Here is a 15,262-nt window from a genome sequence, read left to right on the forward strand (position 1 = left end):
GCAATTCCGCACGGTACTTTTCAACCGCGAATATTACGCGAGATTTCTGCGAGCATGCGAGCGTTCTTTCAACTCTGAAAGCGGCCGGGCAATAAAATGGCGGACCTGTTATCACCAAGCAAAAGGCACTCATGCAGGCACTCTAAACTGACCACAATAAGATCTATCTCTGGTGTAAAATAACGCACTAAAAAAAGTAAAAAAAGCGTTAAATATCTCAAAGCAAGATGAGAGTTCGTCAAAGCTAACGCTCGCTGTGATCGCGCACGTACGAGTGAAAGGAGAGGAAGCGCTTGTACACAGGAGAAGAAAGCGAGCCATAATGTGAACATTTTGAAGCAACCCAAGAGTGAGGAATACGAATGTTGACACCACAAGAGAAAAAGAACGTCTCAAAACACTCGCACTTATATACAACTTTGGGATATCTTTATTGCAGCCACACGGCTCTGGGTGCTTCGATTTCACTGGCTTAGCTCGCTAAGCCAGATTGATGGCAGCGATAGTTCGGCTCCAGGTTCGAAGCAATGCCCAGAAACGTGCTCACACCAGGGAGTGTTCGGTGGGTGTGTTTAGCTAGGCTCAAATGTCCTCTCACAAAACGACAGGGCCGCTCCAACAAAATCCTAAGCACTTGATGGTCAGCACTGAAGCAGCAAGAAAAACATCCATGTAATGACGACTGGTATTCACATAACGTCCGCAAGGAACGCTTGGCGTTTCCGTACCTGGTGACCGCGACCACTGCCCACCAGGCAACAAAATCCGAGCGCGACGCGTCAGAGGCCCAGCGCACATTCGTGCGAGCCGTCATATAGGGCAATGACAACGGCTGCACCCTCGTCGATCATGGCCACACCAGGCTTCGAAGCAGCCACTTTGATCGTCGTGGGGCCCAACTTCTCTCCGACGACTCCAGGGCCGAACTTGACACCACCAAGGAGGTGACGTCGCAAGGTACGCTCCGAGGGCAGAGGCTGTCCCTGTGAGAGGAGCAGGTTGTAGCCGGCCGACCCACACGCGAGATGCAGCTCCAGCGCTTTCTGTATCGTAGCCGGGGACCACGCGTTTCCGTGATTCGAATGCCTCCCGAGAGCGCGCGTCTGATCCTCCGTGAACACGGCGCCGAGACCTTCGACGATACGTTTCATTTCTTGTGTGAGGGCGTTGTTTTTCTTCTGCAAGGCTTGGACTTGCCGCTTCAGCTCGGCAACGTCCTCGCTAAGGTCTTCCACCTTCTCCTGCTCCGTTGCATACTGCTGCATGATAAATGCTGCAATGTAACCGGCACTGTGCGCTAGAAGGCTGGTTCACACCTTTGCGTCTGGGTTTGACCGACCGGACTGTGCCTGCTTGCGCCTGCTTACGACGAGCGAGCGCACTAGCGCAATCCATGCGTAATATGTACGCAGAAGTGTTCCAGAGTTACCCGATAGATGGCGCCAAAGTACACTTACTCTACCCTCGTCGTAGGCAGCTGTAAGCAGTAGACAGTTGGTCAATTTCCTGAAATGTGTAACTATAGCACTGTTGTTCTGGCATCCAAACCATAGAGTTATTATAATGTACGCTAGAGGTTCAAGTGGCGCTAGTGTGCTGACGCAAATTGAAGCAGACAGCAACCAGTCGAAAATTGACTTCCGGTAATGCATTTCTATGGGAAAAAGTGAGTGCATTTTCTCTCTGCGCTCGATCATAAGAGCAAATATCCCGAATAATTCATACGTACTAGGTAGCTTGGAGCATTTCTCAGTCAGGTGGTGTGGAAATAGAGGAGAAGAAGAAGAAGTCTGTTCTGTTTTCACTGCTATTGTGGGCGTCTCGCTATATTTTGATTTTAATCAAGTTTCTCGCTGCTCGGACCAGAAAAAAACCATACGATCTTCTAATTTGACGCATCGCTCATCGACCATGGCCGCGGAGGGCCTTCCTTCCGGCCAAGCTGCCACGCCAACCGAAATGGAACAGGAGTCAACGGGTATGTCGAGCTCCTCAAGCACCATATCCTACTACGAAAGTATCTCTGATGATCAAGATATGAATTCAGAGCCATATCAAATGGTCCTGGGCCGAAAAAGACGCAAACCATCTACTAGCTCAGACTGCAGCAGTAAGACAGTCAAAACCATGACCCAGGCTCATCCCCGCCTTACAGTGATAATCAAGCCCAAAGATCCAGTAAGCATGATTGCAACAATTAACCCGGTGAAGATTACAGAGAAACTTGAAATGACTGCTCCAGATGGGGTCATCTTGGTTAGGCCCAATCGAAGACTCAACGTGCTGGCGATTGACACAAGAAACACTGAAGCCACGAAAGCGCTTCTTGGACTCACCTCATTAGGTGGAATACCTGTCATCGCTTATGAACCACTTCCAAGGGAATTGGCGGCCGGAGTGATCTACCAGGTACCAGCAGACATTACCGAAGCCGAGCTACAATCGGCAGTCCGTGCAACTGCACCCGTCATCTCCATTTCTCGACTGGGTAAATCTGAGTCTGTCAAAGTCGTCTTCAGCACGGACACACTACCAGAATATGTCACCGTGGGATACACAAGGTTCAAGTTGCAGCCGTACATAGAGAAACCACGTCAGTGCTGGAAATGCGGTCGTTTTGGACATGTCCAAACCGCCTGCACAAACGACGTGCGCTGCACTCGCTGTGGAGGAGCACACGACCGTATGAAGTGTGAAGCGGCTGACCTGCTCTGCACAAATTGCGATAAAGCACATGACTCGACATCGCATCTGTGCCCTGTGTACCAAAGGGAAAAGAAAATATATGAGTACAAGAGCGAAGCTAAAGTTGGGTACACAACAGCAAAAGCGGCCCTACTGTCATCGAAGGAGAAAGTGTCCCAAGGTCGCTCTAAAACAGATGGTACAAAAACGAAACAAGACCTGGGAGCTCACCAACTTCTACAGGAGGGAATTCAAGATCCACAACCTTCCTCGTCAACACAGCTGTCAAACGCTAGACAAATCCAAACAGATGTGAAGCCAAGAGACGCCCAAGTATCCACCTTGGAGTTGAAGAATGAAAACGAATTTCCCAGACTCCCCAATTCAGCTTCGAAATCTGATGTAGAAGTCAAAGAAAACAGGCAACCCAGGCAGGACAAATCCAAGGCACCAGCCAAAGATCAACCGTCTATTACTGGGGACAAGCTTCAAACAATCGTCAATGTCATCCGTAGTATCCTTTGCACATGGGAGTCTCCCCTATCCCAAGCACTACTAACTGTAATCGATGCAATAGTTCCACTTATCAAGCTATGGTGTCGTTAGAGAAGCTTCGTGGTGAAGCCACCGTCCTTCAATGGAACGCGAGAGGTCTTCGAAACCGACTAGCGGACTTTCGTCAATTTGTGTTTAAATATCAATTTCTTGTTATTGCGATTTCAGAGTCGCGAGTGTCTCACAACACCAGGTTATCAGGATATGAACTGTATCATTCTCACGGAGGAAATGAACTCAGCAGAGTTTTACTCGGCGTTCGGAAGGATCTGACATTTGTTCAACATAACATCCCGCCACACCCTACAAATGAGTATATCGCAGCAACTATTAGAAAAGCAGAAGTTTCCTTCACAGTTATTGCTGGCTACATTCCGCCTCGAGCACCCTTCGACGTTCAAAGGCTCGATACTATTCTACAGCAAACCCCATCCCCTCATATTCTGACGGGCGATTTCAACAGTCACCACGCATCATGGGGAAGTAAAAAGAATAACACTCGAGGACACGCATTATTTGACCTCACTCTAAAACATGATCTTGTAGTACTCAATGACGGAAGTCCGACGTATTTTAGAGGGGCATCTATGAGTAGTCCTTTAGATGTTTCGTTCGCATCTTCAACCCTCTCTGGGGAAACAACGTGGTTTGCTGATATTGAAACACACGGTAGCGATCATGTTCCTACATACACTACGATTCAAGGAATGCACTGCACGAAGCGACGTACCACAATGTGTTATACTGACTGGGATCTCTTTAAAACCAAAATGGAATCCGCATGTATCGCGGTAGCCGAGCCAAAAGGTCTTGCAGAGGCTGTAACCTCTTCAACTTCTCAGGCGACAAAAAATGTCAACATGACAAAACCTCATACTGCAGTCGATGGTGAATATGAGCGTCTTCGGGCCATTCGTCGACGAGCAGAACGCCGGGCAAGGAAGACTAAGAATGTTGAGGATGTTCGGGCTTCTAGGCGAGCGCAAAAGCGTGTTCAACGCCACCTGGACAAACTTTCCAAAAGACGCTGGAGGTCACTTAGTTCCAACCTTGACCCGAGAAAACCACTCGATCGAACATGGCAAATAATGCGAAGCCTACGTGCAAGGCCACAGCAAATTCACCCGTTCTGCGCCATCAGTCTGAGTCGCCAAGTAACAGAAACAGTCGTCGCTGAAGAGTTCTGTATCAAGATCACTTCCAGCTCTTCAAGGCCCCACGACAAAGTCAGTGCGCAGGAGGGACATGTATCCGTAAGTGTATGCAAGGCAATCAATGCATGTTTTACCTTAAAGGAACTTGATATGGCGCTCGAGATGTCTAACGTTAGGTCATCCCCAGGCACGGATGGTGTACGGTATTCAGCCTTACGCCATTTGGGGGAGGGGGCGAGGACCGCACTGCTACACATTTTTAACTCCTCGTGGGAAACGGGTTCTGTACCGAAGGAATGGAAAATTGCTCGGGTTCTACCAATCTTAAAACCTGGAAAATCTCCTTTAGACATTAACTCTTACCGTCCAATAGCATTAACAAGTTGCATAGGCAAAGTAATGGAGCGAATGCTGCTTACCCGTATGGAATGGGATCTAGAAAATAGAGATCTATATCCTTCGTCCATGAATGGATTTCGACGCGGAAGAAGCAGCATTGACAACGTTATTGACTTAGTAACTAGTATTGAACAAATGAAGGTAGTAAATAAAAAAACAACAGCTGTATTTGTGGACATAAAGTCGGCTTTTGATTGCGTAGAACACAACGCTATTCTTCAAGATATGAAGGCCATTGGATTTGGAGGACGTGTATACAAATGGATAGCCAATTATCTAAAAGAAAGAGAAGTCTACATATCGACACGGGACGGCAACACCGGTCTTCATCATATTACTAGGGGAGTACCACAAGGAGGCGTCCTCAGCCCGATGCTTTTTAGCATTTCTCTCATAGGTCTCCTGAAAATTCTCCCAAAAACCGTTCACGTGTCTATATACGCGGATGATATCTGCTTCTGGACTTGCAGTAGATCTCTGTATATCAACAAAGCAAGACTACAAAAAGCCATTAACATTACCGCACGGTGCCTACACCTCCGAGGTCTGCACATATCGCCGGAAAAGTCAGCAGCGATGGCATTCACAAAAAAACACACGGACAAATACCCAATTGAAATAGACGGAAAGGAAATTCCATATGTCACGCAACATACCTTCCTGGGTGTCACTCTCGATAGGCAGCTGACCTGGAGCCCCCATGTAAAACGCCTTAAAAAAAAGCTCTCCTCTTTCATCAATATAATCAGGATGATTAGTGGAACCAAATGGGGATGCTCTGTCTCCGCACTCCTTGCCCTTTATAATGCCTTATTTCTTGGACTTCTGCGCTACAGCCTGCCTGCTATGCATAACATCTCACGTACTCTTCTAAAAGAACTCGAGAGTATTCAAGCACAAGCTCTCCGCACATGTTTAGGGCTTCCTAAAGGCACTTCTAATTTGGGATCTCTTGCGGAAGCACAAGCGGTTTCACCGGCCGTTTTAAGAACGCAAGAAACGTTAAGAGCCCATCTTCGTCACAAATCTCGTACATATAAGCGATCACCTCACAAATATGGTAACAGAGAGACCATCATCTGGCTTTGCACAAGTTATCGCACTCTTGGAGGATTACATCCCAACTTCTTTCGAAGCTGCGGTAATTCCAAGCTATCCACCATGGAGGTACCCTCACTTAGAAATAAGAACAAGTATTCCGGGAATCACTTCGAAGAAAACAATGCCCACCCCCGTGATTACGCAGACAGTGCTGGAATACATAAACCGAACTTATGCCTCATTTAGACATGTCTTCACCGACGGATCTACAATGTCATCATCATCGACCCTGGGAGCCTATATTCCGTCTCTGGACGCATGCATACAAGCAAGGTTGAGCCACGTTACGTCATCAACAGCATCGGAACTCGCAGCAATTCGAGCAGCTGTTACTCGCGTGGGAGCCGAGAGTCCTAGTTTTTGGGCTATCTTTGTGGACTCTAAAACTGCTCTACTCACCCTTTCTACGATGAAGAAATGTAGCCCGAACTTGCAACTCGCACAGGATATTCTGGAAGCAACTCGCCAAGCTTCATGCAAAGGGCACCAGTTTATTATACAGTGGATTCCTGGTCACTCTGGTATAACCGGAAATGTTATCGCTGACAGAGCCGCTCGAAACGCTCATGAGAGCGCTATTACTGTGTCAATCCCGTTTTCTAAATCAGATGCAAATAACTTAATTAGAGATATAGGCCAAGAAATAGCGTCTTCCCTTTGGAGAAATCCTCAATATCATTATTCCTATCTTTACAATATCGATCCCAAACTTAGATTTCGGGCACCTCGGGGACTACCAAGGGCAGCCGAGACGGTCCTACATCGCTTGAGACTGAATGTGGCATACACCAACAGCCATCTTTATAAAATCGGCAGAGCTGAGTCTTCTGATTGTGCTTCGTGCGGAGTCACCCATAACATCGAACATGTATTGTGTGAATGCAAGGACTACAGCCGTGAAAGAGAGCTTATGAAGACAGACCTGAGGCTACAAAATGAACAAGACGTAAGCATTCGTACTCTGCTTGGTCCATGGATCTCTGCTGCTGAGGGGTATAAAGCTACGAAAGCTCTGCTGAAATTTCTAGCAGCTACTTGCTTACAGAAGAAACTGTAGGGGAGTAGATGAACAGCAATGGCCGATGACAATTTCCAGTGAAACATTTTCGTTAGTTTTTTTTCTTCTTTTTTTAGTTTTTAATACTTTGGTTTTGTGTGTTTTCTCCCTCTATCTTTTTCTGTTTACCTTTCTCTCTTCTATATTCTTCTGTTTACCTTTCCCTCTTCTATCTTTATGATTTTCGCTTCCGTTCATTTCACAATGTAGCAAACCAGCACCAGGCGCTGGTTGACATCATTGTTTAATAAACACCTACCTCTCTCTCTTCACAGTCAGGCCGACGAAATAATTGGTCAGTTACGGTGTTTTTCTTTCAAATTCATCGCATTAAAAACGGTGCTAAAACAGCTTCGTACGTGTATTTATGTGCACTGTCGGACACTGTTAGCGCGAACACGACGTCGGCGCTTTTCAGCGTGGACGAAGAACATCTGGAAATTAAGAAAGACGGCAAGAACTACGCAGTAACACCGGATCAGTAACTACACGTGCATATACGATCAAAATTAATTGAAGGCCACGTAATCTATTCCTATTTTAAATAAGTAAGTACCGTTTCATTCTTTCTGCTCTGAGCGTAGCTGCTTGTTCTACGTTCAAAATATCACTCGCACGCTCGAAATCTTTGAGAACAAGCGCCCGATAAAAGCTGCCCGGCAGAGAAAACAATACAAAGAGACAACTTTTATAGCCCACGGACTTTATTCTCTACGTTTTGAATGTTTTTATCCGCTCATGCACGACGGGGTCATTTTTATATAGTGACAGAACTGGCATATTATCAATATATAAGCGTCACCGGATTGCTGGCGAGCCTTGAACACACTTTACATTCCTTTCAATTGTAATTTTGCTTCGAATCGTCGCTTGTTTCTACACACCTGCTGCGGAACACACGTTTGGGACTGAAATTTAGCGAAGTTAAACATCGGTCACTGATGAAAAAAAAATGCGCTAAATAAAGCAATTACACTTTTACAGTGTTAATCAAGGTACATACTATTCGGTACGACCCAAATAACCAAAGTGTTCCGTGTTATTTTCCGGCGAAGAGACAAAATGCACGCGCGCTTTCCCATAGGAATACACAGGAAGACTGGGAAAGTAGACTGGTTGCTGTCTGCTTCAATTTGCGTCACGGAAGTCGCATAGACACTAGCGCCAGCTGAACCTCTAGCGTACATTATAATAACTCTATGACCCAAACAACCCCCCCCCCCCTTCCAAAAAAAAAAAAAAAAACGCTAAAAGTATTAGATTAGGTTTATTTAATATAAATCAGATTAATTTTATTTAAATCACTTCAGCTAGCAAAAAAAAACTATTATTTATCACTGAACATTTTTTAAGCACTGCAGATTGATCTACCAATCCCTTAGATTATTAAAAACAATGCAGATGAAAGAATTACTGCGCATTTAAATCACACTTTAATTAACAAAATATTCTTAATGTAAATAAGCAGCTCTTTTTCTTTTTTTAGTTAGTAAAAGCGTTTTAATAGCTTGCTTATAAAACCCTGAGATAAGAGGAAAAGGCAAAGGGGTCAACACACCCACTTCATCTCAATACACAACTGTCTCCATTTTCTTTTTCTTCCCGTCTGGGGCCAAAACCTAGCGCCATTATTCTTATTTCAGCTTGATTGGCATTTTTTATGTTTTGATTTGCTTGCAATATGCCATTATGTCTGTTAATTTTTCTTCTGTTGTGTTATGATCTGCTTGAAAAAACACACCCCCAACTGACAAACAACGTGGAAGGCAGAAAGAAAGGTTAACGTTCCAATTTGCTCAGAAGAGCACAATTTGCTCGTGTTCAGTCTGCCACAATCCACAAAACAACAGCAAATGCACACAGAAAGCATCAAATAAAACACAACCTGCAAGTACAAAAATATATTTGTGAAGGAATGGTTTGATTGAAATCATCACTGTAAAACTGGGGTAATTTAAATTGCGATACAAATCATGATTTAAGTCACGATCTAAATCATCTTGATTGTCATTCTCCACCCTGCATGGCATAAACTAAGGGTGGCCATATGGACATTTTAAAAGTGCCACAAAATAAAACCATTTTAATGGATGAAACACACACACAAAAAAAGTGGCATTAAAAATATTATTTATGTTAGTTGATGGCTATTGTGAATTCCACTCATAAAGCGGTTGCTCCAAGGTGAGCAATGTGGCGCAAAAGGCCGCCAGATTGCAAGCTATATTTTATTGTATATATTTTTCCTATGATTTAGCCAGAGGGGGGCAGGTGTGCCCGCCTAAGAGTTGCACTTGGACCCGGGAAGAGCCGCATGCGTGAGCCGCAGTTTGGCCACCCCTGGCGTAAACTGTCAAACTAATGTTGCTTCCCAGTTCCTTGTTTTCGAGAGCAATATGTAGCTAAAGCTGCAACCTTTCCTTACACATTTTCTTCTCGGCCTCTTTCCGACTCGGGTGCTTTGCCCAACCTGACCAATGGAGGAGCCTTTCCACACCAACGGTGGCCGTACTAACTTCATTGGTTCAAAGACCGACCTCACCAAGCTTTCCACACACGCATGGTGCCACCATAACTGTGGTCCACGGGAGGCAGACAACAGTGCACGAGACAGCTCGTGTTATCTCGTGCTCTGCTCGCACAAATTTGCAGCGGGATTGTCGCACATGCAGAAAGACTACAGTTCCCACGGCGTGTGGCAACAGCATAACCAAACTGGCTGGGCAGATCGGTCTGTTGGTACCTTAACGTGTGCATATGTAACCTACGTCCCTCCAGAGAAACCCCAGCCTCAACTTACCACGAGCTGCACTATCTGGAACGATGTTGGCAACCCCGGCAGACACGGACTGTCAGTTTGGGTATGGCCGTCGACTTTCGAATTCCACTGCGAGTTGACGGTGTGCCGCTGAAAGGTGAAAATGGTTCATCGGCTTAAATTATAATCTCACCGGCATTTTAAACACGGTCAGTTGGGTTTCGGTTGCGCCCGCACCACCTACCGGAGTGTCTGCTACCGGGCCAGCCGTCGAGGCAGCAGACACGCAGTGGTCTTCGATTATAGGATGGCTGAACGGTGGAACTGTCTGTGGCCCATCAAGCGGCGTATTGCACGGGCAATCTTCGTACTTAGGTTTCAATGGTGTAGCATGCTGCTGAAACGAAATCAAAACATATCGGCTCAAATGGTAATCTCAAAAAACATCTGAAACACGGTCAACTGCATTCAGTCACACTTACACCACCTACCGGAGTGAGCACTGCCAGGCCAGCTGTCGAGGAAGCAGGCACACAGGGAGCTTCGATTAGAGCGTGGCTGTATGACTGAACAGTCTGTGGCCTCTCATGCGCCGTGCTGTACAGGTGATCTTGGTGCTTAGTCTCCAACTCTGTAGCGAAGGGCTCCTACAACGGAGGTGTCATCTTATGCTGCAGATGCCTGTATGGAGAGGGCATTGCCAACGATCGGCAACCCCCACTGCACTCACCGGAGTTTGTGCTTCGTGGCTCTCTGTGGATGACTCTTTCTGGGACCATGTCGACACTTCTTGCTTGAACGGATTGTCGGTTTGGGGAAAGCTCTCGGCGTTCAGATTCTCTGGAACAGTGCTATTATGGCACTGCTGAAATGTAAAAGCTGTGCGTTAGCTATACCTTTCAAGCGACAGTCTCGAACGAGGGCAGTCTCGAACGAAGGGATTTACAGAGCGCGTCCCTGGTTTTTGAGAGGGTATGTCAATGTTGCCCGACTGTGCTGGGCTGTGGAGTTTCTCGTCAGTGGGCTGTGGCAGCCTGCGTAGGCGCACTCCCGGACGCTGGTGGAGGCTAAATTGCCATATTCTATATTTCCTTTTGTGTTCTATGGCAAAGATAATTTCTCGGGGTTTTTAAGCATGCATTGTACTATTTTTGGGAACAAAAACAAAGAAATGAAAGCTGTTTTGGTGAGTCTCTGTGCGACAGAACACATGCAACTGGAATGATTGTTTAATTTTATGTTGATCATTTTACGGCACCATACACTCAGCCGTGTCAACCTACAAAGGTCTTAACCGTCGAAAATATTTGACCATACAGGATATCCAAACTGCATGGATATTCCCTGCCCACAACATGAAATTCAACGAGTTTCATAAATCGAACACATATAGTGCTGTACATACCCCATGGTGCCGCGTTATCCGAACAGGTTTTGAGAAAGGTCTCAAATAACACAGTATATTCAATATACAGTGTCGACGATAGTCACTTTACGACGATCAGACGGAATCTGGCATGTTTTGGGGCACATGTAGAAGAGAGCTGCTTTTTTGCACAGCTTCAAAGCAAATGAATGAATGTGTATTTCGTCCCCACACCACGGACCCGACCCTATCAGCTATTTCTCGCGAAGACACGGAACACAAGAATATCTCTCAAAATACTCCTCCAGGAACGTAGAACTGCCTGACGTTCGCTCTCTTTGTTTGTTTCCTGTGAAGGCCGAGCAGGCTACGAGACCTGGTTTTCCCTGGTTCTCACAGTGGAAGATAACACACAGTGGAAGATAACACACACCTAAACAGGCAAATAAAGTAAAAACTTCCAAGAAAAGCCGGCAAACTCCGAATGCACAATGCAGCTGGAAAGTCACACTGACCGGGTTTCCACAGCTCAGGCAGGTGGCAGAAATTTCTGGCTGAAAGGGGTCGCTCGGTTCGCAAAATGGCAGTGGCCAGAGAGCTCTTTTTGCACAGGTCTACAGTCGGTGACAAGTTAAGGGTTTAGTGGAGACTCCTCACTCCAGTGGCGTCACGAGGGTCAGCGGCACCTGGGGCGGTAGCCCACCGCAACCCCCCCCCCCCCCCCCCTCCGCTCTCGCGTGGCCCGCTGCGACCCTCCCTCCCCTCCCCTCCCCTCCCCTCCCCTCCCCTCCCCTTCCCTTCCCTTCCCTTCCTTTCCCTTCCCTTCCCTCCCCTCCCCTCCCCTCCCCTCCCCTCCCCTCCCCTCCCCTGCCCTGCCCTCCCCCCCGCACCCCCCTTGTGACGCCACTGCCTCCCACCCCTTTCCACTTTGGCGTTTGCTATGCTAAAGTGGAAAGAAATGGGAGAAGTTTCCTCTGAACTCTTAACCTGTCACCACTTATGGAATGATTCTCTTCACAATATTTAAAAAACGATCAGCTGCTTCTGACTGCACTCGGTACCACCAGAACAGGACAACTGATAGATTGACTTTGCAAATAACTAATACACTTTTTAGACAAGGACTGGCACATATGCCCTATCCGTTGCTCTGTCCAACTTGCATGCTAATTTTAGCATTGTTTTGTTGTTGTTTCTTTTTGTTTTGGGTGGGGGGGTTGCATTTTGTGACAGGCCCAAGCAGTGGGCCAGGATCAGGATTAGGCGCGACACTGCTGCAGCTATTTCATTGCATATCTGTACTGGGTTACAATCCGAATGTATTAGATTTCCTTTGCTATTTAGGTCTCTTTTAGGCATAAAGGAAGGCACTAAAAGCCATAAACCCCGGTCATGCATCAAAGACATCTGAAACAATATTGAAACTCTTGCCCTTCGTTCTAAGCATTACGCTCTTGATGCGATGAAACCAAGCAATACACTAGAACAGTTAAAAAATGCAAAACAATCAGGTTCAAATCGTTATTCGATGTCCAGCCCTGCTTACAACGTCATTTACCAGAGTTTCCGCTGAAAGGCAATTAGGTGTCGAGGGAATCGGCAAGCAGGCGTCTTTGGTACAAGGTCGGCTGGCACGTGACACAACCTGCAATGGAAGGAAACAAATTAGGGAGTAAAATAATGCTATAAACTGTACAAAATAACGACTAGTAAAAAAAGTCAGGGAGATGAAACTTTAACCGGCCTAAAAGCTCGGGACCTCACCCGTCCAGTTTTCCGAAGCTTTCGCGGCGTTTCCTTCACCAAGCGTGAGAATAATGTGGGAACGGCAGTCAATTTCAACTTCTTCCATCCGTCCTGCCTACCAATCTCGTACTGGTGTTTGTCAAAATGAACCTGCACGAGAATAAAACAATTTTTGTGGTTGTCTTGTATCCAGCAACCACGTTGTGTTCCTGCATCACTTGGCAAACAGTAGATGCCATGGGCCTCCGTACGATGCACGGAATGCTTCTTCGACTGGAGTGTGTAGCCTTTTGTGCACCCATGCTTCAAGAAGGGTCCCGAAGCGGCAACAAATTACGTCACGAGAGCCAGCGTGTCGTGCTGTCAGGTGTCGCAGCCCCAATGGTCGGGTGCAGAAGTTCTGGGAAAAAAGTCGAGCGAATGCAAGTGTCGCTGTTGTCGTGACAACTAAACTCACTGCCGCACAGACTTCCGTGAACCATCGAGTCGACAGCGAGTCATGGCAGAAAAGATGTCTGCCACATTCGCCTCCACTGCTGTGGCAGAAAACAGCACAATACTTCTATATCACCAGGCGGAAATTGAGAGGCCGCAAACGAGGACACAGCAAACACACCAGTGGAAGAAGCGCTTCAGGCACCATGACCCCGGCTAGCCAAGAACAATGTAAGAGCGAGGCACGTGACAGCATCGCCTAAGTACACTTCCGTGAAGCTGTCGCCGTTCGCCAAGTTACGATGAACGAGAGCGTGGAATCACTGGCAGGTTCGGGCACCGATCTCAATGCTGTCTTTATAATCTGTGACAGCACAAGAATCGCAGGGAGGCCTTTCAGTTGTCCCACCTCCAGCGCAAACTTAATACCTTCGATAACGCTACGACAACTTGTAAGCATGAAGCGCGTATGCACAGCCAAAGCACGACGAAAGGCATGGAGTGTATGCTAGAGGCTGAGCATCTGAAAGAGACACCCAGTGCTTCTTGACCCTGCCAGTGACCATAGTGTTTTAAGCAGGACTGGTATGAAACCACCAAACAGCTCCACATTACCACCCACAGACCGCTCCACTGACAGAACTCCGAAATGACTACTTTGCCTCGAATTTGGTACTGACATGATGGTTGCTTCGTGGCTTCCTCTCAACAAAGGAGCAGTCGCTTTGTGTAGATGGCCGTCTAAACTGGGTCTTTGACAGGTTGGAGGATAGAAGCAGTCGATCCCGTTTGCGCGAAGAAAAAGGTAGACGGATTGTGGTAAAGCGCTGTTGTAACGCTAACAAACGCGAGTGCAGACAAAGCGCGCGTGTATGCACCATGATCTACTCTATGTGGTATGCACAAGGCAAGCACAGGCGAAAAACAAACAAACACGCAATTTCGAAAGGCGCGCGCTCATTTTTCAAACGCAGTGTGGAACACGGCGGAAGCAGCCGATTTCCGAGTGCCTACCTCGCAGAGACGAGAGTTGGCGTTTGGCGTCCACTTGTCACGCCCGACGTTCGCTACCCAGATGCGTCGTCTCTCGCGGTTTTGTTCTCCCGTGGGAAAGCGATAGAGCGCAAACCCCTTTTTGCTGGTGTTGAAACATCCCACGGCGCTGCAGCATACCATTTTGAAGGGAGCGTGAAAGTTGACTCGATGAACCAAAGTCGGACGCACCGCGTCACCAGCCTCGCTGGAACTCTCGGTCAGGCGATTTTGAGCTGAAGAATAGGCCAAAAAGACGAGTCAAGAAATGAAAGCGAGCGAGCCCGGGTGCCCGGCCAGCCCGGCGGCGACGACCAAGACAAACAGGGACAACCACACACCTCCGGACTCCGGCAAGCGGGCAAGCGCAAGCTGTGGAGTTGGTGGAGTTCACTGGAGTCGGCAGAGTCGGAGCCGGTAGAGTCGTAGAGCCACTGAACTGGTCTGGATAGAGATCAGTGATAGCAAACGGCTCTGAGTTGGGTAGAATAAGTACGCTACCTACACCAGAAATGTTAAACTTCTGGTCGCTCAACAGTTTACCAAGCGATTTTTGAATTCTTTTTGGCGTCATTGCACCAGCTGTTTTCCCAGTAAAAATTAACATGAAGAAGAAGCCAGCTCCAGAATAACCTGCATGCAAAAAAAAAAAAAAGTATTTGGAGACTTTTCTGCAGTGGCCACACGCATTGGACTAAGCGCTTGGGCATTTTGCAATATATCGCACACACAAACAGAAAAAAAAAAAAAAAAAAAAAGAATGCACGCGCGTCTCTTTACAGCGTGCCCACGAATCCGTATGAAGCCTTTAAAGGTCGACGCACACTTCGCGCTTTCCACTCTTGCCCACTTCCTCCTTTCCTATATCCTCTCCATTTTTTACCTTGCCCCAACTTGGCTTTCCTCGCAGCTTAAAAGAAGGGAGCGCCAAGAGGATTATCTTCCCTGCAGAAAACCGAGGTGTTGGCCTTTAA

At 47.1% G+C, this 15,262-nt stretch overlaps 1 protein-coding gene across 6 annotated transcripts; it reads right to left on the reverse strand.

Annotated features, from left to right (window-relative positions):
* Nucleotides 1–404: 404 nt before the first annotated feature.
* On the reverse strand, nt 405–14,738 carry LOC8036518. 6 transcript variants are annotated; one of them, XM_029974083.3, is made up of 8 exons: nt 14,271–14,738; nt 12,840–12,971; nt 12,634–12,720; nt 10,440–10,574; nt 10,192–10,356; nt 9,954–10,103; nt 9,752–9,859; nt 405–1,259 (listed from the first exon to the last, which is right to left on the reverse strand). In XM_029974083.3, exons 1-8 carry the CDS (start codon nt 14,430–14,432, stop codon nt 780–782), a joined length of 1,419 nt encoding a protein of 472 aa, XP_029829943.2. In that variant the 5' UTR covers nt 14,433–14,738; the 3' UTR covers nt 405–779. The 6 variants fall into 6 exon arrangements, with proteins under 6 accessions (XP_029829943.2, XP_029829947.2, XP_029829945.2 ...); XM_029974087.3 differs by having other exon boundaries at nt 10,201–10,356; nt 14,271–14,670; XM_029974085.4 differs by having other exon boundaries at nt 405–1,256; nt 9,954–10,106; nt 14,271–14,615.
* Nucleotides 14,739–15,262: the final 524 nt, after the last annotated feature.

This window comes from Ixodes scapularis, unplaced genomic scaffold, assembly GCF_016920785.2.
Source record: "Ixodes scapularis isolate PalLabHiFi unplaced genomic scaffold, ASM1692078v2 PGA_scaffold10__122_contigs__length_95168666, whole genome shotgun sequence".
In the NCBI taxonomy this organism is placed as follows: Eukaryota; Metazoa; Arthropoda; class Arachnida; order Ixodida; family Ixodidae; genus Ixodes; species Ixodes scapularis.